Raw genomic sequence first — 16,613 nt, forward strand, 5'->3', positions numbered from 1 at the left:
AGCCAGCCTGGAGAGACAACTCTGAGAGACTCTTTTCTCCAATTAACTGGCAAAACGCCAGACTAGATGTGTGGCTCAAGTGGCAGAATGCAAAAATCCTGAGAGCCCTTGGCCTTAAGTTTGAGCCCTGGTACAGACACACATACACACAATATGATATGATATGAGATGAGATGAGATACATACTATGTACACACATACACACATATATGTATACATACACACATATGTTTTCTCTAATTATATCTTATGAATATATGAGCAAATATATTGATGTCTGAAATGCCATTTTATGTCTAAGGTTACATGGAAATTTGAGAGTCTGAATTTTGTTAGTCTTTACAAACAAGTCTCAGAGCTGTTTTTGCAAAAGCTTGCTGCTGCCCTGGCCCAGGTCCAATGTAAGCAATGATATCCTAGTGTGTATACCACATTGCCCCGTGTCCATTATTAAAGCATTCTTCTTTGCTTCTTGTCCTGAAGAGTAGTGTAACATTGCTGAATTCATGTTCACCATTCTTTCTGTATCCTGTTCAACAGTCCTGAGGTGAAACAATCTGTGCACTGTGTGTGTACTCTGCAACTCTGTAAGAGGCATGGATTGAAGGTCCTCATAGAACTCACTGGTAAAGGCATAATCTTGTATAGTGGGGCAGAGTGCTATTTAGTCAGTATTAGATAGCCTGAATTCATTAATTCAACTCTGATATCACTTTTACTTAAAACACTAACTATATTACTTCATTGCCAAAATAAGCATTACAGACCTCTCTCTCAGTGATCCTCAGAATTACCTGCTCTGATGAGAGGAGGAGGAGTGTGCTTAATTAAGGGAGTCCTGAAATATACTTGGCCTTTGCTTAACTCACAGTCAGGAATCCATTCTGCTTTTGCCAATTGGATGCAGAGCATTGGAACTGAGTGAGGGTTGAGAAATTGGGAAAGTGTGTGGAAGTTTAAATAAAAAACCATGGAAGCAAATAGAATGGTGGCTCCCATGTTCTGTACCATCCTATAATAGGAAATATAAATCATTACTTTCTATTCAAAAGCACCTTGAGTGCTTTGAATATGTGTAGTTTAGATTAGCATCTCTGCACACAAAAGGCATTAGAAGTGATTTGTGTTAAAGGGGCTGAGAGTAGAAATTTTAGAAAGTGGAACATGCTCAGTTTCCGCTCATGAAAGGGATGTTGGCCCAGAATCTCTTTGTTCCTTTGTTAGCTTCTGTTAATCAGGCACTCTTTTCAATCCCTTCTCATACCTGGTCCCTTCCCCATGTATTTCCCTGGAGCTTGGGTTGTCTCTGTCTCATCTTCACACAGAAAATTTATTTCCTTTCTGTCTTTGTCATTTAGCCCTGCTCAGATGCTAAGTTAAACTGCATGCAACTTTGTAGCTTACTAATTTTTAAAGATTGTAATGATTTCAACCTTAATTATATGTGGAAGGCCCTGTGATAGCTGTATTTCTTCGATTCTTCTATGACACCTTGTTGGGGAAGGTAACTCAGTGGTAGAGCGCTTGCCTTGCATGCATGAGGCCCTGGGTTCTATTCCTAAGCACTACATAAACGGAAGTAGCTGGAAGTGGTGCTGTGGCTCAAAGTGGTAGAGTGCTAGCCTTGAGCTGAAGAGCTCAGGGACAGTGCCCAGGCCCAGAATTCAGGCCCCATGACCGACCAAAAAAAAAGCAATACCTGTTTGTGCAAAGTGAAAATCCTGTTACAATTATTATACACTTAAAAAAAGTGAATGGCAAGAGAGTAACACGGTTACTATTGGGGGCAGGGTAGCAGCTGGAGGAAAGAGATGGCAAGGGAGAATACAGGTGATACAGTCAAAGTGCTTTACGTGCATATATGAAACTAGAGCATGGAAACTAGTTGAAATTGTTAAACGAAGTGAGCATAAGTGAGGCTGATAGAAGGGAGAGGCTAATGGGGATACATTGTAGGCTTGTATAGAAATGTCACAATGAAACTCTCCTTGTATAACTAGTGAATACTTGAAAAAGAAGAAACATTATGAATACTGTTATCACATTGTGCAGATCCCCCAGAAGGCAAAAGTGAGTCGTTTTCTTATTATCAAGAAACTTACTTTATATAAAATGGGAAAACTGAAAGGAGCAGAAATCTGTTCATGGAAAGGAAAAAGGAAGTGTGGAGCTGGATATTGATCTTGCCAAGGGAAGCAATGAAAGAAAATACTACATTGTGCATTTTGTTGTTCAAGTACAACCCAGCCACCGAGATTAAGAGAACAATGGCTTGGATACTGGAAATAATTCCAACCCCTTTGATAGATTCCTAGGAAACAGGAAATAACAGAATTATTGAAAAGAGGAAGGACCTCCTTAGAGTCTCAGACACTATTTTTTTAAAATCAAAATTGGTCTTCTTGGGCACAACATACATTTTTATTAATATGTGGTACTTCAGTATTTGTTTTTTTTTAAGTAAGCTATATGTAGAAATTGCACCATTAATTACTTGTATCAATGATTTTTTAAAAAGAACAAAACATTTTGGCTACATGGGACACTGAGGAGTTTCAAGTAACTAATATGTATTATTGTTCTATAGCATGGTCTTCAGCTGCAGAATGGGGGTTCCTTGATGTGGAGAGGGTAGAGTGCAAGAAGTAAAGGTTAACCCCAAATGCCTGGCTTAACTTTTCTTTTTTCCCCCTCTTCAAATATTGCTGGATTTCTTTTTTTTAAAATAAGTTTTTAATTGTGAAAATACTGCACAGAGGGTTACAATTACATGAGCAAGGTAATGAGTACATTTCTTATCCAGCATTGTTGCTTCCTCCTCCAAGCCCTTTCATCTACCAGGTGCCAACAGACAGGGGGAGAGACATACAAGCAGGACAACAGTGGGTCATGTTGCAGGTACCTAGTACTGTGGACCTGTAAGGCAGTGTGGACAGGAAAGGGTTAAGGAGAGTGAATATGGTTGAAACACTTTATGTACATGGGTGAAAATGGAGAAGCGAAGAGATTTGTTTGGGAAGAGATTTGTTTAGGAAATGGGGAGAAAGGAGAGTGAGGGAGTCATAGGTCTCATCGAGGTACACTGTATAATGGAGATGTCAAAATGAACCCGTTCGTGCAACTAATGGAGGGTAATAAGACTACTTAATATAAAAGGCTGGTTGTCTCTCTTTTAGCCTAGGCTTCTATTGTTTGGATCACTAATCTTTCTACCTGCTTCAGTGAGGGAGTTATGAAGCTCCAAGGGGACCAGCATATGTTAAAGATAATTGTGAATTAGAAATGGATGTGCAATCATGGATATGTATAGATGATCATTGATTTGACTGCATATGGAATAACATGGATATGTTGTACAGAATTGAAAAATAAACTGATATGAATAAGGCATTTATGCTCTCTAATTTGCAATCCACAACTTTTTTTAGTATATATGTTTTATTGTAAAGATACTGTACAGAGGGGTTACAGTTACATGAATAAGGTAATGAGTACATTTCCTATTGAGTATTGTTACCTCATCCTTTGTTTTCCCCCTACCATCCTTCCCCTCCCCATGCAATCCCAAACTTTCACTTCATTTTTCCAACTCTTACTTAACAAATGTTTTGTTTTTCCTTTGTGTGGTGGGACAAGGCCTTGAGACAAGGTCTTGCTCTGTAGCCCAGGCCATACTTGCATTTACATGTATGTTTTCTTCTCTCCTTCCCAAGATTGTTAAGATGTTGCGGGCGAGTGCATGTTTATCATTGTCATGTGATCAAGGGCAGTCATGTGTAGGAGTTCCACACATGTTTAAAAATAGATTTGATTTGAGATGGAATTCTCTGGAGAGAAGTTTGTTCTACAAGGTTTCTTTGTGTTCAATTAGAGCATTTACTAGGCAAGAGGGATCATTTGCTTCGGTGTAACTAAAGAACATAGCCAGGCATGTGGTAATAAGGACTTGTGCTGTGTACATCAGATGAGGGGCTCTGACCATGACCTTTCTCAGGGCTAAAGGAGGAGGAAATTAGTAGTGATATAATTATCCAGAGAATGCAGATCTGGGGAAGGGAAAATATTGTGAGCTGTTTAGGTTGCTCTGTGTAGAAAAAGTTAGATGAGTTTATCTCTTTTTTCACCACTGAAGTTTTTCAACATTCTTTTCTCTGGAGCTTTTGGTCTTGTTGGTAGGATAAGAGGACTAAACTGCATGACCTTCAATTTACCTTCTAGCTCTTTTAGTGTGTGTGGAGAGTGATGGTTGTCTTAGTTTGTATTTGGGGTGCGGCTTTGTTTTTAATACATGTATAGAAACTATAACAAACTCTGTGGAGACGCTGTGTGCATTCTGTTACCTAGCATGAGCTAGTTAACCTGCTTGCCAGGTAGACAATACTATCCAGACAATATTCAAGCAAGTTAGAAGCTGAACACTGGTGATTCTCACCTCTGATCCTAGCTACTTAGGAGGCTGGGTCAGCTCAGGCAGAAATGTCTGTAATACTCTTACCTCTAATTAACCACCAGATAGCTAGAAGCAGAGGTGTGGTTCAAATGGTAGAGTGCCAGCCTTGAACAAAAAGGCTGAGCAATAGTATGAGGCCCTGAGTTAAACCTCCTGTGCTAGCACATACATATTACAAAATGCAAGATAAGAGCAAAGCATGCAAGGAGATAAGATGTAATGCAGTGCTTTAGACTGAGAAGTACAGAAACAGATGAAGACAAAGGGGGAAGGCCACGAAGATGGTATAGTGCAATAATTTAATCCTAAGAGCTGTTAACTAAGCCTGAAGTTTGATATCTAGATGACAGAGCTTGAATTGCCTGAGCATTCTCATTTAATGATGATGATGATGATGATGATTTTTCAGTTGTACAAAGGACTTGCCATTTAGCAAAGCAGTTTATGAATGCAGGATACCTTGATCAGTATCACCCCTTTCAACGTTCTTCCCTTTCCCTTCCTTATCATTCCGTCCTTCCTTCTTTTTAATTTTGTAAGTATATATTGGATTCCTGTCTGAATTTTCTCCCTTTTCTCTTCTTCATTTGTTTTCCCCTTTTCTCTTGACCCAACCCTGTCCCTTTCAAATACCTGCTTTGTGATGTCTTATTTTGCTGATCTTGGATTTTTGTCTTTGTAAGAAATTACCCTATTTGAGATCTCCCTCGAATCTACCACATTATAAGAGATGGAGGCCCATGTCCACGAGTGGACAAAGGTGTACCTGCTAAATGTCATCAATGACTTTGGCAGGGAATAAACTATTATGAGGGAAAGGAAAAGAGGAGAAAAACTGGCTCCAGGCTCTGTGAAGGAAGAGAAAGACTGTAATGGAAATAAATAGTTTTATCATTCAGGTTTTCTAAATTGGAGAGGTAGCTTACAGCTGGAGGGATAGGGCTACTTGGCAAGCTAGAGCTTCTGAGAATTGCTCATAACTGATAAAAAGATTTATCTCAGCTGTCCAGTGTGGTTTCAAAATGTTTATTAACGAGCTTTAGGAGAGACTTCTTATCTTTGTTGAAAACAGGTATATATTTTAGATGACAGAAGTCTAATCAAGTTTCTTATTTTAAAAACAAGCCTTGAAATTCACTTTTGAAGAAAGGAATGCACCTGGAGATTTGTTTTTATTGTTAGATTCTTGTACTTCTGCACTCTGAATCCTTATGTTTTTCCTTATGTTCTTAGTTGAATTTTCCAATTCTAGGATTTTTCTTTTTTTCAGTATTAAACCATGGAGGAACATCGAAGCTTGGCTTGCCAATACTGCTGACAATTTCTAGGTCAGGGCATTCACTGTCTGGTGTACTTGTCACTGGTTTTGAATTCCTTTGCACAATGTGCCTTTGTTTAGTCTTGAGGGAGCAGGACCCTCCCGTTTTCCATATACTTGGGACATGGTCATGACTGTTGCGCTTTGGGTGGATTGCTCATGTGAGTTTGTTCATGTGGGTTTGTCCAATCATCTCTCCATTCCGCTGCAAACTGCAGAGGGTCTAATCCATAGTGAAGGACTGGGTTTTCTTTCCCTTCATGTAACATAAAAAAAAACATTAGTGGTGAGGGACAAATGATGCTTCCTTTTTAGTTTACCTCATTAATTATGGAAGCCTTAAAGGCTGCTTTTGCCTCATTTGTAGCAGGTCATAGCAGGCCTGGCTAGTTAGTTCTTATTCTTTGAAGCTAGAAAAAATCTTTTAAACCTCCTTTGTAAAAACTAAATGCTAAGTATAATTTTATGTGGCACTTACACATTATAGATTTAAATGCTGTCTAGTTTATCTCAAGAACCCAAAATAAATAACTTTTCATTCACCAGAGGAATTTAAATGGTATGTGTGTACAGATGATAACCAGATGAAGTTTAGTACCAGTACTCACATATATGGATGCTTTCTGGGTTTAAGTATCTATTATCTGTTTATCGTTGTTGTATTATTATTTGCAGTAATGAGGCTGTGTTATGTTTTTGAATACTCTACCACTTGATCCACACTTTGTCTTTTTGGCTTTCAATTTGTCTTTGAGTTAGGATCTCCTACTAACTTTTGCTGGGGCTAGCTGCAAAAATCCTCTTTCCCTTGCTGCTTGAGTAGTAGGAATCACAAGTGTGTATCACAATGCTTGACCTGCCAATTTATCTATTTTAAAAGTTGATTTTCAATAAGGAAAATAAGCTTTATGAATTGAAAATTTTACTATAGATATACTATATCCTGCCAAAAATGTTGTTGTTGTTGTTGTTGTTGTTGTTGTTGTTGTGTGTGTGTGTGTGTGTGTGTGTGTGTATGTGTGCTTGCGCATGCGCTCACATAACTTTACCCAAAATAATTTCTAGGCTTCTCTTCTTCTGACTAAAATCATAAACTCTAGACATGGCAGTAGTTGCACTGTGTTCTTATTTGAAGCAGTAGCTTGTGCTGTGCCTCAGAGAAGCGAGGCCTTTGGGAAAGAAGGGATGGGAACTAGTTCTTTCATGTGAATGTTCTTATATCTGTGTTCTTCCAAGTTCTTAAGCCCTATGGGATGGGCAGTGAATGATCACTCTTGGGTTTAGCATTAAACAGTGTGTTTTGAGATAATCTACCTTTATAGAGAAGTTGCAGATGAATTTATATTTTCTCATAGAGGAAACAGAATAAGTTAATGAAATATGAGTCTTTCATATTCTATTAACAAGGTACTTGCTTAATAAATGTATATTGGCTGCAAGCAAGAAAGAATTGAAATTGGGGTTTTGTGGTTTTTGTCTTATGACATTTGTGACATTTTTTACTTCCTCTGTCATTTGCAGATGTGAGAATTTCATTCTTTTAAGTCTGCATAATTTACCATAAGTTATAAGCTATTCTTTAGAGAAAGAATCTTTGGTATTTTTCTGTTACTAATCAGTACTAATGTGGTACATGGTGTGAAATTTATAAACTAAAATGTTTCATACCCTTGAGTACTATGTATTGATGGATGCCACTTTTTATCTTCACAGAGATTGGACCAGTGACAATTACCACAGATCCCAAGAAATTTCAGTATGAACTCAGAGAGCTGTATGTTCAGGTGAGCACTTGCTCTTCATTTTCTTTTTGGGGAATGGAAAACCATGAACCTTTGACTTTTCTCAGATTTTTTTCAAATCTGAAAGGAGCATTTTTTTTCTTTTGGATGCTGGTCCTGGGGCTTGAACTCAGGGCCTAGGTGCTGTCCCTGAACTTTTTTGCTCAAGGCTTGTACTCTACCACTTGAGCCACAGTTCCACTTCTGAGTTTTTGGAGATAAGAGTCTCATGTAATTTCCTTTATGGGCTGGCTTCAAATCATGATCCTAAGCTCTCAGTCTCTTGAGTAGCTAGGAGTACAAGAAGCAAATTTTTCTGTTTTTTAATTGTAAGAATGCTGCACAAAGGGGTTACAGTTACATGAGCAAGGTAATGAGTACATTTCCTATTGAGCATTGTTGCTTCCTCCTTTGTTTTTCCCCTACCATCCCTTCCCTCCCATCTCCACAACTACACCTCGCCCCCTGCCTAAATTGTGAAGTTTATTTTTTGATATAGCGTCTTGTACATCTCATTGTTGCAATGGGTCAACCTGTATCCCTATTTAAACGATTTGCTTAGCATCATCTTATATAGTCATATGTTCATAGATTTTGGCCTTTTCTGCTTGTCCTACACATGTACTAGTTATTGAAATAAGGGAAACATGGGACCTATGTTTCTTTGGGCCTGGCTTACTTCATTTATATAATTTTTTCCAAGTCTTTCCATTTCCTAACAAATGGGGTGATGCCATGCTTTCTGATGGAGGCATAGAATCCATTGTGTGTGTGTGTGTGTATATACACCACATTTTCTTGATCCATTCATCTACTGAGGGGGCATCTGAGGTGGTTCCATATCTTAGCTATGGTAAATAATGCTGTGATAAACATAGAAGCTGGTAGCCTTAGTATAGCCTTGTTTGTGATCATTTGGGTAAATGACCCAAAGTGGGATTACTGGGTCATAGGGGAGCTCTATGTGGAGTCTTTTGAGGAACCTCCATACTGAAAAAGAAGCAAATTTTAAGGGATCTAATAGATGCCATTTCTTTTTCTTACTTGAGTACAAAATGAGTTAAACAACAGTATGGAATAAGATGGACTGACTTGAAAATATCACCTTCACTTATGTAGTGGCTGTGGCTAGTTTTTGTATAACTATAGAGTTGAGTATTGTGTCTGAGATTATTTGGTGCTTTTACAGCGTATTGAGACCTTCTCTAAATGAGTCCCTTTTACTTAGAGACAGAAGAAATGACTACTTATCCTCCATCTAGTACCAATAGCGTAACCACAGCAATTTTGCATCTCTGTCCACCACTTGACAGGTAAATAACCATGGAATATGCATTTGGTCTTTCTCAAATGTAGAGGCAAAAGGCCCTCCATGTTCATCTCTGAACATATCTGCCTAATGCCATTTTCTTTTACGTGTGCAAAGATTCCTCTTGTGGCCGAGTGACCTGAGAACTCCTTCCCTTCTAGTCCTATTTAGTACCACTGTCTTCCCTGGATTGTGTGCTGTCTCATGGCACATTCCTCCTCCTATTTGTGTCCTTAGCTATCTTCTCATAGAGACTTTGTACTTGTTCTTACTGCACAGGGAATTCCTGTCCTTCAGCTCATATTCCTATATGTCCTCTCCTGACCTTGAAAGGCTGTCTGTACTCAGATTCTCATCCTGAATACCACTTCATCCTGCCCTGTCCTCTAGCTAGTTCATACTCACTAATTCTCTCTTTTATGGAGTTTTACATTCAAGGTCTGTGTTTGACTTCATAAGTCATTTAATTCTCTAGTAAAACATGCTACATGTCTGACATGTAGCATATGTCATGAATGAATATGCCAGAACATTTAAGTTAGCAGATGTCAAAGCAGAGTTTGAAGTGTACTTTGTTTTTTGGGATGGTTTGATTCAGAGTTGTGTATAGAATGAGTATAATTGGGACCTAGCATGTGAAATCCAAAGTTTGGTATCCTTAATGTGCATTCACGATGGATTCTGTTTTGGTCACATAGCTCGCTCTAAGTTCTCTACTGAATTGAGTTAAATTTAATAAGTATGCAAATGGATTTACATAATTATTTCTTGACTATTACGATTCTGTTTTCCTGAAAATTTTTTGCTTATCTTTTTTCATGAAGAATTTTCCATTTCTTTCCTCAAAGAGTATATCATTCCTTTTCAGGTATTATCTTACTACTTATTCACTATTTACTCTGCTTCTTTGGTATGACAAATTCTTGTTATGCTGAATGTTCAGATTCTCTGAAAATAAAAATGTAGGAATTATAGAAATGATATGGTAAAATTCATTATGGAACTTATTTTGTAGTTGTTCAAATGTTTACCTCTGTTTTCCTGTGAGTTCCTGAGGACAAAATCCTTATAGCTCCCATGTTCCCTGCTCTCCATTTGGAGATGTATGAGCTGGTGCCTTTATTAGAGTATACTTTAGCTATTAATAAGTCATGTTCCTTGAGATAGCTTCTTTAAAAAATGTACATTAACAATAAAACTATATCAAATACAATTTTGACTTCACTTAATGGTACAAAGACAATTTTCACAAACTTAATTATTAGTTTTCATTACACAGTAGAGATTCAGAAGGGCAAAGTAATGGAGATTTTTAATGGAAGGAATGTTAGGAAGGGGTCCACTAAATTCATTCTAACTTTGGTCTCTGTGAGAAGTCAGCTGGAGTATGTTCTTGAGCATCTGAACAGACTGAAAAATAGTTCCCTTCTGAGTAAGACCTGGCACCATGCTTTCTGATTTCCTGCTTTCTCTTTCTTCATTGGGAAGAATCTTCAGGGAGTGCCTCTTGTCTCTGCTCCTTTTGTCTCCAGACTGAATCCTTCTCCTCCAACTGTTCTTCAAAGGTTCTTCCCTACTTCCTTCTGGTATTGCATCATCGGACACAGTCGTATAATTTTACTTCCGTTAAAAAAGTAATCTTTTCCCCATGGTATTGAAGTCATGTTTGTTTCTCTGGCGGATTCCTCTGGCCAAGCTATATGTTGTTATTTCGTTGTTGTTTTGTTTTATTATTGTTAAGGGGTCCAACAGGGGCTTAATCACAACATCCTGCTGGGGAAAATCAAATAGTTTTTTTTTCCCCCTTTCAGTCAGCATCGAACACTGAATGAGTACCACTGTTGGGTGCACTGAGAATACCATGCAAGTGGTTTTGCTTTCTTTTTTGGGGCTTTGATCTTGTGGTTTGAACTCAAAGCCTGGGTCATGTCCCTGAGCATTTTTGCTCAAGGGTAGTTCTCTAACTAGTTGAACCTCAGCTCTACTTCTGGCATTTTTTGGAGGTTAATTGGAGATGAGTCTCATAGACTTTCTTGCCTGGGCTGGCATTGAACCATGATCCTCAGATCTCAGCATCCTGAGTATCTAGGGTTATTTTTTTTAGAGAGACATGGAATTAAGGAAATCTAAAATTTTCCAATTTTTTTCAAAAACCAGTACACATAAATCATTAAATTTATTACATTAATTTTACATTCTTTTATCCTCTTTCATCTGGAACACAGAGAAGTAACTTGAAAGGCAAATGAACTTTCTCTCTAGGGAAAAGTAGAAAAAGACAAATGACTACAAATGGTATTCAAATCACACAGAGCTTTGGGATTTAATACGCTTGTAAATATGCAAAGCAAAGTCCTACCTCGGGTCACATTCTTTATAAGAAACTATAAAGCTTTCTGGCTTTTAGAAAATGGTATTGGCGCTGATACACTTTCAAGCATTTTATCCAACTGTTTTAGAGAACAAGAAAAATACATTAGTCAAACACTTAGAATGTAAAAAATAATAAAACAAAATAAAATCAATACAATTCTATAATAATGGATTGCAAGTATGCCTTTTAGATGGGTAGTGGATTCTTCAAAATAAAAAGTTTCCAACATAATTTTATTTTGTAAAGTCTTTTTAAAGAAGTAAGAAGAGCAAGGGTAAGTGACCATGTACAGTCACATTAGGAACAAAATATAGTTAGGAGGAAGAATGAGGATGGAGTATAATTACTGTCATTTCTTAACAGAAGCAGAAGAATAAATATAACAGGCTTAAGGAGCAACATGCTGAGTTTGGAGGCAAGAATGTTTTGGGGTAGATCAGCTGATACTAGAACTCACTACTAGAGGAGTCTATGAAACAGGATGGCTGAAGGCAAATTCTCATAGAAAAGATTGGATATCCTTTGTATATCCAGTGTCTACTATTCTAAATCATGCTATGTAATGTCTAGTATCCTAATCATGCTTCCATATAAAATGTATATATTATTTCTAGATTTATGGACTTCTATATGCATAAAAATGAAATTAAAAGCATTAAGACATGAGAGAGAGAGAAAGATGGCGACAGAGGGGGAGAGAATAATATAAAACAAAACAGTTAAAGAATTGAGAGTGGATTATATGTCAGCACCAATATATATATAATGTAGATGTATAAAACGTTTGATTTTGATGTTTGGAATTGAACAGGACTCAACTTTGAAAGAACAGTTTTTATTACAGTTTAAGTGTTCTCAATATAGATTTGACTTCAAGTTTCATGTTATTCATTATACATGAAATATGTATTTGCATAATATATATCTCTAACATAGAGTAGAAAGGAAGAATGTCCTGTATTTGCTTATTTAATTTAAGGAAGAAAGAACCATAAGGAGGTCTACTCATAATACACACGAAGGCCTCATAGAAGCAGTCATCTGATCTTAGGTCTAGGCATAACAAATGCTATCTGTTACTACTACCGCTCTACTACAGAGGTTTTTATTTTTTTAAAGGGGAACAGTCTCCAGATACGACACAGTTTAGCAGCCCTATGAAAAGTATTCTAAGTGTTTTAAAATCACTTCTCAGTATAAAACCACATAAATATTCCTATTCCATTTTTTGCACATAAGGAAACCCAGGTGTTGGGGTATTGGTCACATGTCTTTCTCAGGCTGCAAACCTAGGGCTTTGAAAGACTGGTCTCAAAACAAAACCGGTGAGTGTTTTATGCTAAAGCTAGTTTCCATGATAGCTTTGCTATTTCCTTCTAAATATTGCTATAAATAACCTTATTAATCTAATCAAATTAACATTTATTTATATAATCTCTTGGTATTTTACCTCAAAGAAAGAAAGTACATAATTAAAGGCAGATGTGGGTCTAAGGCTGTTCTAACCTTCCCAAAGTGAATTCAATTTTGTATATATTTTTACTACCATCGCTAGCTTTGAATCACTCTGAGTACTGGTTCACCTCAAACTACTGAGAACTAAATGACTAAATTAATTAGTAGGTTGAAAATGGCTCCCTACTGTCAGCATAAGCTCTGAATAATTAGTGTGACAAACTTATTTTCAGAGTAACTTCGCACATACCTTGGACACACAGAAAGCAAGAGTTTGAAGGGCAGTGCATGTACTGTAGTTCTATTTGTAGGTAGTGTTTTAATCATTTTTTATTGTTAGAGTTGAAATTTTTCTGGGCTTGAATAAAACTACTTTAAGTAGGTTGCTGCTTTACTCTTCTGTTAGAATTTTTTTTCATAAGAGTAGGATTTCCTTGACAGACAAATACTCATATATCCTCAAGGGTAGAGCTCTGACTGGAATAGCAGAATGAACACAGGGGTGACATTTAACTCTTTTCTAGCTGCCCATGTTGGGATCTTATTTAGAAACAAAGAACAGATTGATTTATTAATTATCTTTTGTGTTAACATCAAAGAACAAAGAGGATAGAAGAGTATTCTGATTGAATGTATTTTTTTAAAAGAAGAATGTAATAGTAGCTAGACTCAAGTGGATGTTCATTATAATAGGAAGTTTCTTGTTTTTCTTTTCCAAATGTGGCTGTATGGGATTATTCTTAAGGACACCTACATGGCTCATTCCATATCTCCTGTGATGAAATAATATTGACTAATCTTTGGTCTCATGCTCCATTTCACTCATGCCTCTTTACCAACTACAAGATTGCTCTATTTCCCACAATAGGTACTGTCTCTGATTCTATCCACTTTTAGGTGATGGTATGGGTAGGGATTGAAAGGCTTTGAGAGAATGTTTCTTATCTAAAGACAGTATTTCTTGGGGGGGGCGACTAAAATATTGCTTTCAATAGAATAGATAAAAGGAAAATTAAAATTTATTCTGAATTCAAATTGATCTGAAGCAATCAGTCCTTCAGATGTTACTTTTTCCTTGTAGTTCTTAAGTACTTTCAAGAATTGTGGACCCAATATGGGAAATGACTTTGAAGATCATCCAGTTTTTTCTCATATTTGTGTGTGTGTGTGTGTGTGTGTGTGTGTGTGTGTGTGTGTGTGTGAGAGAGAGAGAGAGAGAGAGAGAGAGAGAGAGAGAGAGAGAGAGAGAGAGAGAGAGAGAGAGAGAGAGAGAGAGAGAGAGAGAGAGAGAGAGAGGAGGTTTGAATCTTTTCCAGAGAGCCCTCAATACTCCAGTCTGAATAACACTAAATAGAGATTTGAGCCCTGGCCTCTGCAGGACTCATACCTAGGGACTTTTCTGGGGCCATGTGGGGAGTTCTCTGAAGCTGTTGAAGGCCCATATCTGGTCTCTGTGGCAGGCAGGTTATTACTGATAAGAGATCTAGTCATCATCTTTCATTGCACATGTTGATTTTTATTAATCCTCATTTGTCTATTGTCGTGTGTATAGTCTCCTACTTTTTTTATTGTGAAAATACTGTACAGAGGGGTTACAATTACATGGGCATGATAATGAGTGCATTTCTTTTTTTAATTTTTTTTTTAATTTCTTTTTTTAAATTTTTATTTATTTTTTATTTTGAAAATACTGTACAGAGGGGTTACAATTACATGGGCAAGATAATGAGTACATTTCTTATCAAGCATTGTAGCCTCCTCCTTTGTTTCCCCTTCCCACCCCTTCCCAGCCTCCCCCCACCCCCCACCCAATCCTCCCCCTTCCCCCCACACCCTCCCCCCACCAAAGTTGTAAAGTTCGTTTTCGACATGACAACTTGTATTTCTCATTGTTGCAATGGGTCCACCTGTATCCTTATTTAAACGACTTGTTTTTCCCCTTCCCCTCCACAAATTATACCAACATCAAATACAGTGAAAGCAGGGGTTATACTGTGGGGGAGGGACATACAAAGCAACAAAAAAATAATCTTATAAATGCGTTAGAAACAAATGCATGAAAGAAAAAAAACATTTGAATACATATCTTAGAGTTCATTTTCCTAACATCACCTTATCTGACCTTTTCTGCTTGACTTGTACATATACTAGATATTGCAAATAAGGGAAACCATGGGACCTATGTTTCTTTGGGCTTGGCTTACTTCACTTAATATAATTTTTTCCAAGTCTTTCCATTTCCTAACAAATGGGGCAATGTCATTCTTTCTGATGGAGGCATAGAATTCCATTGTGTATATATACCACATTTTCTTGATCCATTCATCTAATGAGGGGCATCTGGGTTGGTTCCATATCTTAGCTCTAGTAAATAATGCTGTAATAAACATAGTTGTGCTGGTAGCTTTAGTGTGGAATGAGTGCATTTCTTATCAAGCATTGTTGCCTCCTCCTTTGTTTCCCCTTCCCATCCCTTCTCATTTTCCCCCTTACCCCCCACTTTTCCCTTCCTTACCCCCCCTACCCCTGGCCAAAGTTGTAAAGTTTGTTTTTCGACATGATGTCTTGTACATTTCATTGTTGCAATGGGTCCACCTGCTTTTAAGTAATTTATTTCTTATCAGTCTTAAGGATGACTCCTACCTCTAAGTATACCACAGATTTTATCTGTCCCAAACTTTCTCATGTGATGTTTTCATTTACTAAATTTCCAGTAGTAACAATGAATTATATTGATATGCTTTTGCTCAAGATACAAAATAACATAAGTAATATTAAACACATATTTTCACATTAGGTTAAGAACAATCAGAGTATTATAAGCTGCATTCATTGGCCAGTAACAATGATACTGTGAAGTCGCTAAGGTTAATATAGGAGCAAAAGGAAGAGAAAGACTGAGAAGAAAGATAAAAGCACAGAGGGGAGATCTTAGAGAGGGGTTGAACAGGTCAGGCAGAGTAAAGGCCCAGTCTTTGCACACAGAAATGATGACTGCTACAAGAAACTCCTGAAGCTCAGCCCAGTTTCCTTCTGATATGTTCTCTGAGAAAACAGAGCCATCTGTTAGGAGAGAGTAGGAATCCATCCCATCAAAATCAATCATTAATCTGAGGGGAAAGACAGATCCAATGAAAAGAAACAAAATCCTTTAAGGTTTGAGGAAGGACTTGTCTAAGAAGTAGAGGAGGATTTTCAAAGATGAAGCTAGGAATACCTAGACATCATGTTCCCAGTTTCCCATTTTTGCGGAGAGTTCACTATCTGTGTCTTCTTGTATTTAAAAGCTGAGGTGGCACTGGTGTCATATTTCATGTCCCCATCTTCAGAGGACCACTGTCTGTTCTGATTTATGTGAATTAGGATGTTTTGAATTTTTGAAGTATTAAAGCCCATCATTTTCTGATTTACTACTGAAGATATTGAGGGCCTGGTACATAATGCTTCTCCCCCCGCTTTTTTTTTTTTTTCTGTGCCAGTCCTAGGGCTTGAAGTCAGGGCCTGGGTGCTGTGCCTGAAATTCTTGGAAATTCCTTTGGAAATTTTTGAGGAAATTCTTTTCCTCCAGGCTAGCATTCTAGCACGTGGGCCACAGAACCACCTCCAGCCTTTTCTGAGTTGTTTATTGGAGATAAGAGTCTTAGAACTTTCCTGCCTGGGCTGGCTTTGAACCATGATCGTCATATCTGTCTCTAGGATAACAGGCATGAGCCACCAGCATAATTCATTCTTTATGGATATTTGAAATAAGAAAACCAAACCTCCTTTGGGGACCTTAAAAGGATTTACTTTACCTAAAAACAAAGGAAGTTCTAGCAATTTGGAAGATCAGTGGCTGAAAGAGTTACACAATTTTGAGTGACAGGTGGTAACTTGAAAGCATGGCAATGTTTGTTACCTTTGATGTGTCTGGAGTTGCAGCCAGC

At 37.5% G+C, this 16,613-nt stretch overlaps 1 protein-coding gene across 1 annotated transcript in view; it reads left to right on the forward strand.

The window, feature by feature from the left end:
- Positions 1–16,613, forward strand: part of Hmcn1 (hemicentin 1) — a 438,323-nt gene that overhangs the window by 119,070 nt on the left and 302,640 nt on the right. Inside the window, exon 2 of the mRNA XM_070034238.1 lies at positions 7,482–7,552. Coding sequence (XP_069890339.1) covers positions 7,482–7,552 — 71 coding nt within the window. The remainder of the gene's footprint in view (positions 1–7,481; positions 7,553–16,613) is intronic.

The sequence above is a fragment of the Dipodomys merriami genome, unplaced genomic scaffold (assembly GCF_024711535.1).
Source record: "Dipodomys merriami isolate MVZ:Mamm:240054 unplaced genomic scaffold, mDipMer1.0.p SCAF_24, whole genome shotgun sequence".
Lineage (NCBI taxonomy): Eukaryota > Metazoa > Chordata > Mammalia > Rodentia > Heteromyidae > Dipodomys > Dipodomys merriami.